Below are 13,266 nucleotides of genomic sequence, written 5' to 3'. Positions count from 1 at the left end.
TTGTAAAGGTCTTGTACAGAACATAAAATTCAAAACTTAATCATGTAAGAGATAATTTGCTTAAACCACTGCTCCTAAACAATGAAACCATTGGGAAAGAAATCTTTAGCAATGCATACTGTCCATGCAATTACAGGTTACACTGAACTTAATTAAAGAAGCAATTAAAATAACTTCTAGATTGTTATTTTTAAACAGTAATTTCATTACCTTATATGATATAATTCCTTCGTCAGTATTCATTAAAGTTATACTTCCTGTCAATTCTGTTCCATCAAAAGCAAAATTTATGGTATCTGCTGGTGATATTACAAGGGCAGAACCTGAAAACAAAGAGTTGTATGAAAAATAGATGCCTATATCACCATACTTGACATTAAAAATTAAAAACTTACTTATTGCAGTGTCTGCCCTCTGCTGTGTATCCCCAACACTTAAAAACGTTTCATTTGTGGGGGAACCATCAGCAAAATGCACCTAAAAATAACAAATGCATGTTAAGTATGTCTACCAATTTGCGTGCAACACATTACTACACAAAATGTGTTGATGAGGGCTACATTGTATGAAAATGCATATTAATACCAAAGAACTATATTAACAATTTATGGGTTAAAGTACCTGAAGATACAACTACAAATGAAACAAATCTTTCAATGTTCCCTATTGGGAACATTTTACTTTATTTATGCTATGAATAATTGTTATTTTAAGAACTTGTTTAACAAAAATTTGACTAAGTCATACAGAAAATCAAATAAATGAAATGTCACAAATTATTTACCTTCTTTTTATTTTCATCTGTCTTCTCATGTGGTTGAGACCTTTGCTCAGGTACAAAGACAAATTCATAATCATCTATGCCACCCCAAGCTTTCAGGGTACATTCTTGTGGAACCACATCCTTCAATGATGCTTTGTTTACCGTTTTCATACTTTGAACTGCTTTTGCTGGCAGCCAAGATTTGATTATCTTAAAAGCAGCTGAAATAGATTTTTTTTTATCTTTTAGTTGTTTGATACTTACTAATACAAACAAACAATGTTACAGAGGGTATATAGAAGAATGCGCAATCCAACTTTTACACGTTTCCTTGCAAAGGCACAGGAAATTTCAACAATGACTACACCGATATTTGGAACTTTCTTATGACCGCAAAGTGAAGAAAATGGTTATATATAAGGTTTGTGTGAGTTGGCTTATAACAGACTTCTGAATATGTAACATAGTTGAACATTTGATTCAATAGGAATGTAAAAAACTAATGTTAATGCTGCCTTCGACCAAATAGCCATATTTACTTACTATCTCCATCTTCCCGATCTTTTTAAAATTTCATTCACTTGGGTATGAGAAAGAAAAAAAATTGTTCAAATGGCTCTGAGCACTATGGGACTTAACATTATGGTCATCAGTCCCCTATAACTTAGAACTACTTAAACCTAACTAACCTAAGGACATCACACAACACCCAGTCATCACGAGGCAGAGAAAATCCCTGACCCTGCCGGGAATCGAACCCGGGAACCCGGGCGCGGGAAGCGAGAACGAGAAAGAAAACAAAAGAAAATAGCTACTTGAAGGGAGGAAAAAAGCAATCTAAACAGAAAAAAAGTAGTCAAAAAACGTGTAAGAAGTTTCACATTGGCAGTGAGCTAACAGCTAAGAAGGAAATTACAAAGTGTTAAGAATGGGCCAAAATTAACCGATACATAAAACTTACAGAAAATTATGCATAAAATACACAGGTAGAATTGATGGTGGACAGAAGGTGAAAAACAAAGTAAGTTTACGAAACAGAGAAAAACTTGATTATAGAGAAATGGGATGCACATGACCAAATTGCTGAACCTAATAACCATGTAATCATCATCATGTTCCATAACACGCAAATAAAGAAGCTTATTGATGTTGTCAATGCACAAAGCTTACCAGTGGGCTTTCATGCTGAAAGTGTGGTAGTGGTCACACCAATATAAGAAGATGACCATAATTAAGATGAGTTGATATATCACATCTGAATCACTGATAACAGTCCTCCAAATGTCAGCCACTGTCTGTTGAAAAGCTGTGCACAGTTCAAGCCACAATGTTGCCAGAGTGGTCTGTGTTTTACGCATAATACATTGTGGTTTGCAGTGTGCATAACAGTGATGGAAAGCAATGCAGAAGGAAGTAATGTTTAGTGGTACAGTAGACAATTTTCCACATAAAAGCAAAAGAAGTCCAGGGACTTAAATATAATCAAGACCAGCGTATGTAACTCCACTTCAAACGAGACCAAAGTATATAAATAATTACAATCAAGACCACAGAACACAACTTCACTCTGAACACTACACAAGGTGGCACATGAAAATTATTTTTACGTCTTGTAACAATGTACATCACAGTTGAGCTGACAAGAAAGTGATAGTGGAAGGACGGCAGTGCATGCTGGCCACAGCCAGGAGGATACCCACTGCTACGTGGTGAGTAGGAGCCAGCACAGTGAAACAACTGGCCACAATGGAGTGTTCAACAAACAGTGAATTGGATGAATAGATTGCATTTAAATGATTGAACAACAGAAGAAGTTACAGAAATGCCAGGGAGCAACCTTCAATGTTGCAGAGCACGCCACACTACACAACCGCAGCAATCTGAGAAAACACAGTAAATGTCATCTTAAGCAATTCGTAGTTTTGCTTGGAATTGCTGCAGTTGAATTTTTTACAACAACAATCTTACTTTTTGGGGTGTGGAATAATGTGTGAAGACGTAGTGTGAATTACGGGCGATTATTAAACCAGTCCAATTGCAGATTATAACCAGTACAATTGCAAATTATCAATACTGCCAAAACAGAAGAAAAATTTGTTGAGGATAAACAAGACACAGCAAGAGAATAAAGTAGAACAAGGGGACAAATATAATGAGCCACTTTTGTGGATGATGATGAGATAATGGGACACAAAATTACATACAGCACCAGGCCAAGTTCAGGAGGGTGTGGAGGCCAACAAAAGGAAGACATGACTATTAGAGAATTGAAAATATACAGTCTACCCAATGCATTCATGGGTATCATGCTTAAAAAGAAGCACTGGGGGTGCAAAAAGTAAAGGATCTGGAAGAACTAATTAATGAAAGGACTTGCGCCAAATTTGAAAAATTGGGAACTATCAATCAAGTTGGAAGTTATGAAACGGTTGCAAACCTACAAAAACAATACCAAGTTGAAGCTGTAAGTGGAGAACTCCGAGTTAGTATAGATCTTGATAAGGAAGAAAATTAGAAAGAAAAGAGCAACATACAAGCAATGCACAACAATGTAACCAAATTCAAAGAAGATGAACAGGAATAAATAAAGGAAATGGAGACAGTGTCAAGTAGCGAACACAGTGGAACTGCAGTAGTAGAATGTCACTCACAATCAAAGTTCACAAATCTGATCTGCAAGATGCAACAAACCCTGGCACATTTTTTACAAATTTTAAAGAAGGCTGGCCTATCATCTGAATGGAAGAGGAAAATATTGATGTAGTATCAACAAAGATAATGCAAGACAGAAGGGAAACCGTGCTCAAAGAAATGACAGTAAACAGCCATACAAATTTTTGAGGTGGCCGTCTTGGAAGAAGACTGCTTAGAAGAAAAACAAGTGAAATAGAGTGGACACTAGTAAACAGACCAAAATAGCATAGAAAGAACATAAAAAGAAGAAATACGCAACAATGAAAGAGGAATGAAGCAAGGATAAAAGGGGAAAAAACAAAGCAGAAGTATGAAGAAAGAAACTGCTCTCAAAAGAACAGATACCATTGGTGTCCCAGCCATTGTTCTTCAACTGTGCAAATGTGCACAGGTTGCCTGAACTCTTACGGGAATTGACACCTTAGTGTGCACGAGTAATGAGTGGATGGACAAATACCTATTAGGTTCATTACATATGTAGATTGTGAACAGTTGTGAATGTGGGTCTCACGGGAAGTGTGCACGGCTCAAGTCCCTGCAGTCGTGCTATTCATCTGTGTCCTCGGTGGCTCAGGTGGATAGAGCATCTGCCATGTAAGCAGATCCCGGGTTCGAGTCCCGGTCGGGGCACACATTTTCAGCTGTCCCCATCAAGGTATATCAACAACACCTGTCTGCAGATGAGGGTTTCAATTAATTAACAAGGCAGAAGCTTCACAAGCATCTAAAAGAGGAAGACTGCATGCCTTATTACACTGTAGTAACAGTCAGGACAGTCTTGTTTTATAAAAACTTAATAGATGTAAATGACTTTATTAATTTTCAAAATGTTATTAGCAATGAAAGGGAATCACTCAAGCAGTGATGCTAGAGTAGCAGGGATTGTGTCTGACAGTAACAGAGTGAATAGGGAACCCCAAAGACTAACTTACAGTTAGTACACTACAGTAGGTTAATTTGTTGAACTTTTAGTGGAGCTCAACTGTGATTTTTATTTACTTCATGTTTTCAGCACGTCGAGAGCTAACTGCAACAGTGGGAGCAAGGACGAGTAACAGTCTGCACCCTCCCCCAAGCCTGGTGCTGAGCTGATTTCAGAGATAAATACTGCCCAGGCACAAAAAGTCTGGGAGGAGAGAGAGGGAGGGAGGGGGGGGGGGGGGGAGTTGTTCCTCTGCCAGCCACGCAGCCAGCACCAGATGGGAGCAATTACCTCCAGCTGTGGACATGACATATGCGACATGCCTCACCACGATGCACTGTGAGATACATATATCCACACCAAAAACTTAAGAGTACTTCTATAGAGAAGTGATAATATGATGTAAAGTGTATTTCAATTCATGTTTTGTTAATTCCCCCCCCCCCCCCCCTTTTTTCCGCCACACAAAAGTTAGAATTTCAATCTAGAGCATGTGAAAATAAAAATCTAACAAGGACTCAAACTCAATGTGATGCAGTTGTGAAGATATATTAGTCTGATGCATTCAATAAATTGAGTTGCATATTTGTACAACTGAATTATTATTGAAATAATTTTTCATATCAGGTTGTGATTAAAAGTTAAATCTCTAATCTCTTATTATTGGGGGCATGATAAACATGTACCCCTTAATTTTGTAATAATTGTATATGAATGCAGGATGAAAAAGTAACATTGTATTAGTTTGTGAGATCCAAATTTTAATGACACATGTTTTTCTTTTTTGTATACTTTTTTGTTTTCCATATCTGTTAAATCTGAAGACAGATTTAGTGAGGGAATTTAAGGTATCTTTGTCGTTTAGGGGGCTTTTGGTTTATGTGGAATCAAGTGGAGGGCAGTGTGGTGAGTGGAGTTGCTGCTGGAGCACAGAGTGAAAAATGATTTGTACGAAGCATGAAAGTAGCCCAAGTGCCAAGAAGATAGGACTATGAACAAATAAGTAGAAAACCACATGATGTAAGAATCATTTCATGTTCTGTTGGAGGTTTTTTTTTTTTTTTAAGGTAGCGTGTGGACTGAATTGGTTTATTGTTAGCAGTTAAGACAGTAACCAGAGTGGTAAGCACATGATATGAAAAAGTAGATGCTTGTATTCACATTTGTGATCAAGATTAAGTTTCTGTGCCATAAACAGTTTTCTTGAACTATGGTGTTCAAAACATTTATTACTCTGGATTTCCTAAGTAATGAGTGACTTGATATATTAATATTCAATATTTACTCCCTTGCTCCAGTACCTTACAATGGATGATAGAGCAGTGACAAAAATGCGTGACTCACGTTTTGGCAGTGGAAAGCTGAAAGCCATGGTTGGGGGGCCTGAGACAAAGGTTCAGCTAAGCCCACAGACAAAACTGTGCCATCTGCAAAATTTGTTGAAGAGCAGCAGTAACTGCCAGACACATGGTGTCCCAAGTCCATTGATAGTTGTCAACGAGACAGGCAAGTTCTAACACTGAGCCCTATGAGAAACTATTCTCCTAGCCTGTGAGGAGCTGGGAGATGTACCAACTACCCCAAAACAATGACAGCAAGAAGTGGCAGACAAAATCAACAAAGCACCTCAAACTCCAGCCTTGGAATGTGATCAAGATACAGTGACAATAGGCATTATCATATGCTTTATTCAAGTTTAATAAGACAACAATAAGATGTAGGTACTTGGAAAAGCCTTCCAGATTGCCTTTACAACTCTATTTTAGACCACTGCCCTTGGAAGCCATACTAATAAGTGGACGGAAGGCCTTGTGCCTCCTGTACATTTCATAATCAACCTTCCACCATCCTATTTAGCTATTTGCATAGCATGTTTGCCAGACTGGTCCATCTAATGCAGTTGCTGGAAGTTTCCCCTTACATAACAATTGGAATGATAGTACTGTTCCATCACTGCTAGTTCAACGATTTATGATCCGTATTCCGGTGTTGAACCATTTGATTATGAATCTGATGAAGATGATGATGATGATTGGTGTGTTTTAGGGCACTAAACAGTGAAGTCATGAGCATTGTATGGATTAAATAGAGAAGAAGACAGTACACCTGGAAAGACAAAGTCCATTTTGATCCAATGACAGCCTATGCCATGGGATATGCCTTGAGGGATAGTAGATGTACTACATGCTTCCAACGCTGTCAACCAACAGACAATAGTGGCATAACTACCACAGTGTAATCTATGTCCATAATGGGAGGGGTGGTCTTCTCAATTTCTCCACTATTCCTTCGCACCCTTTGTTCAACACTTCCTTACTCCAGAATACCACCCTAGTTTCAGTTCAAAGATATCTATGGCCATAATATCACTGTTTGTGACACACACCATTGCTCAAGTTGAGGGACTGTGCATCTCAACAACTGGATTACAGTCACCCTTTTTTTGACTTGCACCTACTCTGACCTGTTAGCTTCAACCAGTAAGGAACCATTACACAATTCCAGAATGAGATTTTCACTCTGCAGCGGAGTGTGCGCTGATATGAAACTTCCTGGCAGATTAAAACTGTGTGCCCGACCGAGACTCGAACTCGGGACCTTTGCCTTTCGCGGGCAAGTGCTCTGCCAACTGAGCTACCGAGGCTAAGCCATGTCTCCGCAATATCCTTTCTTTCAGGAGTGCTAGTTCTGCAAGGTTCGCAGAAGAGCTTCTGTAAAGTTTGGAAGGTAGGAGACGGATACTGGCAGAAGTAAAGCTGTGAGTACCGGACGTGAGTCGTGCTTCGGTAGCTCAGTTGGCAGAGCACTTGCCCGCGAAAGGCAAAGGTCCCGAGTTCGAGTCTCGGTCGGGCACACAGTTTTAATCTGCCAGGAAGTTTCATATCAGCGCACACTCCGCTGCAGAGTGAAAATCTCATTCTGGAAACATCCCCCAGGCTGTGGCTAAGCCATGTCTCCGCAATATCCTTTCTTTCAGGAGTGCTAGTTCTGCAAGGTTCGCAGAAGAGCTTCTGTAAAGTTTGGAAGGTAGGAGACGGATACTGGCAGAAGTAAAGCTGTGAGTACCGGACGTGAGTCGTGCTTCGGTAGCTCAGTTGGCAGAGCACTTGCCCGCGAAAGGCAAAGGTCCCGAGTTCGAGTCTCGGTCGGGCACACAGTTTTAATCTGCCAGGAAGTTTCATATCAGCGCACACTCCGCTGCAGAGTGAAAATCTCATTCTGGAAACATCCCCCAGGCTGTGGCTAAGCCATGTCTCCGCCATATCCTTTCTTTCAGGAGTGCTAGTTCTGCAAGGTTCGCAGAAGAGCTTCTGTAAAGTTTGGAAGGTAGGAGACGGATACTGGCAGAAGTAAAGCTGTGAGTACCGGACGTGAGTCGTGCTTCGGTAGCTCAGTTGGCAGAGCACTTGCCCGCGAAAGGCAAAGGTCCCGAGTTCGAGTCTCGGTCGGGCACACAGTTTTAATCTGCCAGGAAGTTTCATATCAGCGCACACTCCGCTGCAGAGTGAAAATCTCATTCTGGAAACATCCCCCAGGCTGTGGCTAAGCCATGTCTCCGCAATATCCTTTCTTTCAGGAGTGCTAGTTCTGCAAGGTTCGCAGAAGAGCTTCTGTAAAGTTTGGAAGGTAGGAGACGGATACTGGCAGAAGTAAAGCTGTGAGTACCGGACGTGAGTCGTGCTTCGGTAGCTCAGTTGGCAGAGCACTTGCCCGCGAAAGGCAAAGGTCCCGAGTTCGAGTCTCGGTCGGGCACACAGTTTTAATCTGACAGGAAGTTTCATATCAGCGCACACTCCGCTGCAGAGTGAAAATCTCATTCTGGAAACATCCCCCAGGCTGTGGCTAAGCCATGTCTCCGCAATATCCTTTCTTTCAGGAGTGCTAGTTCTGCAAGGTTCGCAGAAGAGCTTCTGTAAAGTTTGGAAGGTAGGAGACGGATACTGGCAGAAGTAAAGCTGTGAGTACCGGACGCGAGTCGTGCTTCGGTAGCTCAGTTGGCAGAGCACTTGCCCGCGAAAGGCAAAGGTCCCGAGTTCGAGTCTCGGTCGGGCACACAGTTTTAATCTGCCAGGAAGTTTCATATCAGCGCACACTCCGCTGCAGAGTGAAAATCTCATTCTGGAAACATCCCCCAGGCTGTGGCTAAGCCATGTCTCCGCAATATCCTTTCTTTCAGGAGTGCTAGTTCTGCAAGGTTCGCAGAAGAGCTTCTGTAAAGTTTGGAAGGTAGGAGACGGATACTGGCAGAAGTAAAGCTGTGAGTACCGGACGTGAGTCGTGCTTCGGTAGCTCAGTTGGCAGAGCACTTGCCCGCGAAAGGCAAAGGTCCCGAGTTCGAGTCTCGGTCGGGCACACAGTTTTAATCTGCCAGGAAGTTTCATATCAGCGCACACTCCGCTGCAGAGTGAAAATCTCATTCTGGAAACATCCCCCAGGCTGTGGCTAAGCCATGTCTCCGCAATATCCTTTCTTTCAGGAGTGCTAGTTCTGCAAGGTTCGCAGAAGAGCTTCTGTAAAGTTTGGAAGGTAGGAGACGGATACTGGCAGAAGTAAAGCTGTGAGTACCGGACGTGAGTCGTGCTTCGGTAGCTCAGTTGGCAGAGCACTTGCCCGCGAAAGGCAAAGGTCCCGAGTTCGAGTCTCGGTCGGGCACACAGTTTTAATCTGCCAGGAAGTTTCATTACACAATTGTTTAATAGATTTTAAGCTACTAGCAAGCCTCTCTACACCTTTTCCTCTTGATCACTAGGAACACAGTCTGGTTTATGACTTCATAAGCTGTATTACTAAAGACAATCAGATTATCAGGATGACTAGCTGCCCTCAGTCTTTTAGTAGACTGGCTGTGAATACTCCCAGATGGTATACTCATTGTTTTTGGAGTCGTGGTACCTAACTGATCAGCCACGATGTTCCCACAAACAGCTGGAGATACAAAGGTCCTCCCAGACAGTGCCCTGCTTGCCTGGATAAGCACTATAAAACTGAGGTGTGGAAAGGGGTTGCTGCTAATGCTTGTTCCAATTCAACATTCAAACATCTCACCACCATGCAGCACACTTTGATTCTGAGGGATTTCTGCTGAAGTTTTTGCCATCCTCAAGAGGATTCTCAGTCCCTGTGACACACAACATTCCACCACTGCACTGCACATTTGTCACAGAAGCATGCTCAGTGCTTATGATTACAGAAGACTGGTGGCACTCAGCGGTTTTCTGCTCAGGAAATCCATAATCATCAAACCTACACCCATTCAATGAAGACTTAGCTCCCAGAGATGCTCAACATTTGGCATAACCAGGAGGAGGGAGCACATGGGGCTTATCGAATGCCACACATGTGTGAATTACCCACAGACTGAATACAATCTGGACCTAGGGCTGTCCTGAGAGACGAGTCTAGGACATTAATTTTCATTCACTCACCTTTCACCTGCTCTATATTTTCTTAGAAGGTAGCACACCAAGAAGTAGGTACTGATACCGCCACAAAATAGGTTCTGAAGTATTTGGTTATGGGCAGATGGGTCAGCAGAGATACTACCATTTAGTAAGAGACGTGTCCAGCTTGGCAGCCAGTCTGATGAATAACATGGAAGTGACAGGACTACTGTAAAGTTGTCACTGACTATGTGTGCTATCACAACAATGTAACAAGATTGAAAGAGTAAATTTTAAGGATTACGGCTGAGACATGCCACCAGCTGGACCAAAACAGGTTGCTTTCTAGTAGTTGAGATAACACAGTTTGAAATCCAAATCCTTTCCCATCTGATGATACTATCCCACAGGGGAATATACTTGTTGAAGTCTCTAAGCAGAAGGATAGGTGGAGGAATTCTTGCATTAACTTTATTTTGGGATGTGTGTTTGCTCTGTCTGGAAGAAGGGAAATGTTACAGAAGATGATATCAATGGTTATCTGCTTTTAACACTGTGCGAAGAGGCAACCATATGGTACAAACATCCATGTGAACGAACATATACATCTCTCCTGGTGTGTTCTTAGGGTTGGTATGGTTTATACAGTAGGCACAATAATGTTTGAGGGTAAGGTAGTATTGCTAATACACCCTGAGGAAGGCACCTTGCAACAGTCACCAAAACCTGGGAATTTTACAGACCACAATGCAGCAACAACTGATTAAGTGTTTTCTATTATCACATTCTGCTGCATTTTATAGACAGGGAACACTTTTGAGGATAAGGGGTGCTGACCCTGGCTGTTGGCACAAGTTGTAGGTAGGTTGCAAGGTGTTTCATTGCTATGGGGTCATCCACACTGGTACATAATCACAACAGTTACAGTGCAAATAATACCCGGAGTCAAGACAAGAAGTACAGGGAAGTAAGGCTCATGACTGAGTGGAGACTTTTGCCTCAAACAAAAGAGGCCCATTCTGCATCTTTTCCTGAATGTGGTCAACGGAAAATTGGGGTTTAGTTGTTAACCTCAGAATGTCTTATTTGCCTCATTTTTAAGAAATTAGATTGAAGTAAACACTCGTCATTGCCACAACTTAATGAGGCTGGACTGAATCCTATGTTCCTTCTAGCACAAAAACTATTTTGTTTTACCCCAAAGATAACTTCCAATTAAATTTAATCTTTAAATAAATAACATGTACCATTATTTTAAAGTAGTCCAATCAAAAGAGGGAAATAAATGTATTTGTAAAGTGATAGGAGGGAGTGCCACAAACAACACAATAAGAAACACGACAGGTGAGGTATAAGCAATGGATCATTTAAAGGTCACTTATGTTGTTCTTTAATAAGTAAAAATCCATGCCTTCCAGCAAAAACGTTTCCCATTAAATTTCATAAAAAAGATCCTATTCAGTTCTTCTCTAGGACTAACTCTCTGAAGTGCAGGGCATGGAAAAATCACAGACTATTAAAATAGTGTTTTGGCTCAAATGGCTCTGAGCACTATGGGACTCAACTGCTGTGGTCATTAGTCCCCTAGAACTTAGAACTACTTAAATCTAACTAACCTAAGGACATCACACACATCCACGCCCGAGGCAGGATTCGAACCTGCGACCGTAGCAGTCGCACGGTTCCGGACTGCGCGCCTAGAACTGTGAGACCAACGCAGCCGGCTAAAATAGTGTTTTAATGCTATAGAAATGTTTATAATCAGCTTATTATGAAAACCTCTTATCTCCAAAGTTATGCTTGGCTTTCTCATATAATATGGTTGACTCATAAATATGTGGTTTCTTTTCTTCCTCACTGGAGTACAGCATCTAGGTCATTGCCCCTCATTGGCTTACTAATAGTAGAGGTACAAGGTTTTCTATTTATTAATGAAATAAAAGTTTTATTTCTGAGATACAAAGGTGTTATTTTTACATAAAGTAGCTTGAGAACAAATATTAAATGTGCACCACATCTAAGTGGAGTAGAGTGTTTGAAGAGGTAAGCTGTGTTCTGAGGACATGACAGGGGGCAGTGAGTAGGGAAATGGGAGGGGGGGGGGGGGGGGAGGCACAGAAGAGAGTGAGGGAAGGCAGGTCTCTCACTGTGGTCATTCACTACTGTCCTCCACAGATCTGAAAACTGAAAAACGAGCAAGTGAGTCCCCACCAGGTCGCAAGAATCAACTACAGGGTGTTATTTTAAAGTAGTCCAATCCCCCAATATATCTTGGAAGATACACTGTAGATGTGTGATAAATGGCTTCACTCAGTACAGCCCACTGTACAGACAGCAGCAATTCCTTAACAGAAGTAATTATGCTGTCTGCCACTAACACAGTCAACAGTTCAGTAACTACCTGGTCGTTCATTAATACCCCACTACGTGACTACAACTCTGTTACACAATTTTACAATACAATGACAAGACAACAGAAAGGTGCCACACTTACAAATCCAGTCCCTTTGTCACCAATAATCACTGACAACATCACATTTACAAACTGAACGCTTCTCAGCCACTGTTTATAGAAACACTTAAACGCTGATGTAACAGCTGAAAATAAGTACTCCCTTAGCAAACTGAAAATAATTACTACATAAACATAAGCTCAATGAAGTTATTTTGTCTATTCATGTAAGACACCTGGACAGGAAATGCTGCGAAGGTACAGTCAGTCTGTAAACTAAAAAACGAAAAGCAATCGTGTTGAGGGAAGTCTCCTTTCCTGGAAGAATGCTGTAACTGCCATACATCATTTTCCCCTCTAACAGTGTAGAACAGCATGCACCAATTTATGTAGAATCTGCCCATATGCATTTCTTGCTTTAGTAGAATTAGTAATTCATATCTGTATTCCATGAGTGCTAACATAATTTGTGGAAAACAAAAACACCCTCAGGGCAAGTCTATACACCTCTAAGTTAGAGATTAATAAAAGAACGGCAGTGTGTGTGTGTGTGTGTGTGTGTGTGTGAGGTTGGTTGGTTGGCTGGTTTGTGGGATTAAAGGGACCAGACTACTATGGTCATCGGTCCCTTGTTCCATAAAAACTAAAACCACCCGAAGAGAATAAAAAACGAACAACAGGAAACACAGCAGACGAAACAGGACATGAAATACTCTGACAGAGACCAGACAAAACAAATTAAAACACACAGTATGACGGTGGTTGGCCGACCATAGAGAAAAAGAGGAAAAGCCAACCACCAAGAACACTTTAAAAACTCAGTTTAAAATCAGAGTCTAAAAGCCAGAATCAACACTAAAAAACTCAGATTAAAGGATAAAAACCCCCAGCCCGAATAAAACACAAAAGCAAGTCCACCATGGCAGAGTCATCTGATAAAAGAGCAGACAGCGTGTCAGGCATTGCAAAAGTCTGCCTGAGCATGGTTAAAAGGGCGCACTGACAGAATATGGACCACCGTCAAGGACACCCCACAACGACAAAGAGGGGGATC

At 41.3% G+C, this 13,266-nt stretch overlaps 1 protein-coding gene across 2 annotated transcripts in view; it reads right to left on the bottom strand.

Annotated features, from left to right (window-relative positions):
• Nucleotides 1–13,266, bottom strand: part of LOC126266847 (motile sperm domain-containing protein 2-like) — a 92,217-nt gene that overhangs the window by 42,662 nt on the left and 36,289 nt on the right. The window contains exons 5-7 of one of the 2 annotated variants that reach the window (XM_049971448.1): nucleotides 785–984; nucleotides 396–477; nucleotides 211–323 (exon numbers count right to left, since the gene is read on the bottom strand). In XM_049971448.1, the coding sequence (XP_049827405.1) occupies nucleotides 211–323; nucleotides 396–477; nucleotides 785–984 (395 nt within the window). Of the gene's footprint in view, nucleotides 1–210; nucleotides 478–784; nucleotides 985–13,266 lie in introns of both variants that reach the window. The other variant, XM_049971447.1, reaches the window with a different exon arrangement.

The sequence above is a fragment of the Schistocerca gregaria genome, chromosome 4, assembly GCF_023897955.1.
Source record: "Schistocerca gregaria isolate iqSchGreg1 chromosome 4, iqSchGreg1.2, whole genome shotgun sequence".
NCBI lineage: Eukaryota > Metazoa > Arthropoda > Insecta > Orthoptera > Acrididae > Schistocerca > Schistocerca gregaria.
Note: the sequence above shows the minus strand (reverse complement) of the source record. Positions and strands in the feature narration are given on the sequence as shown.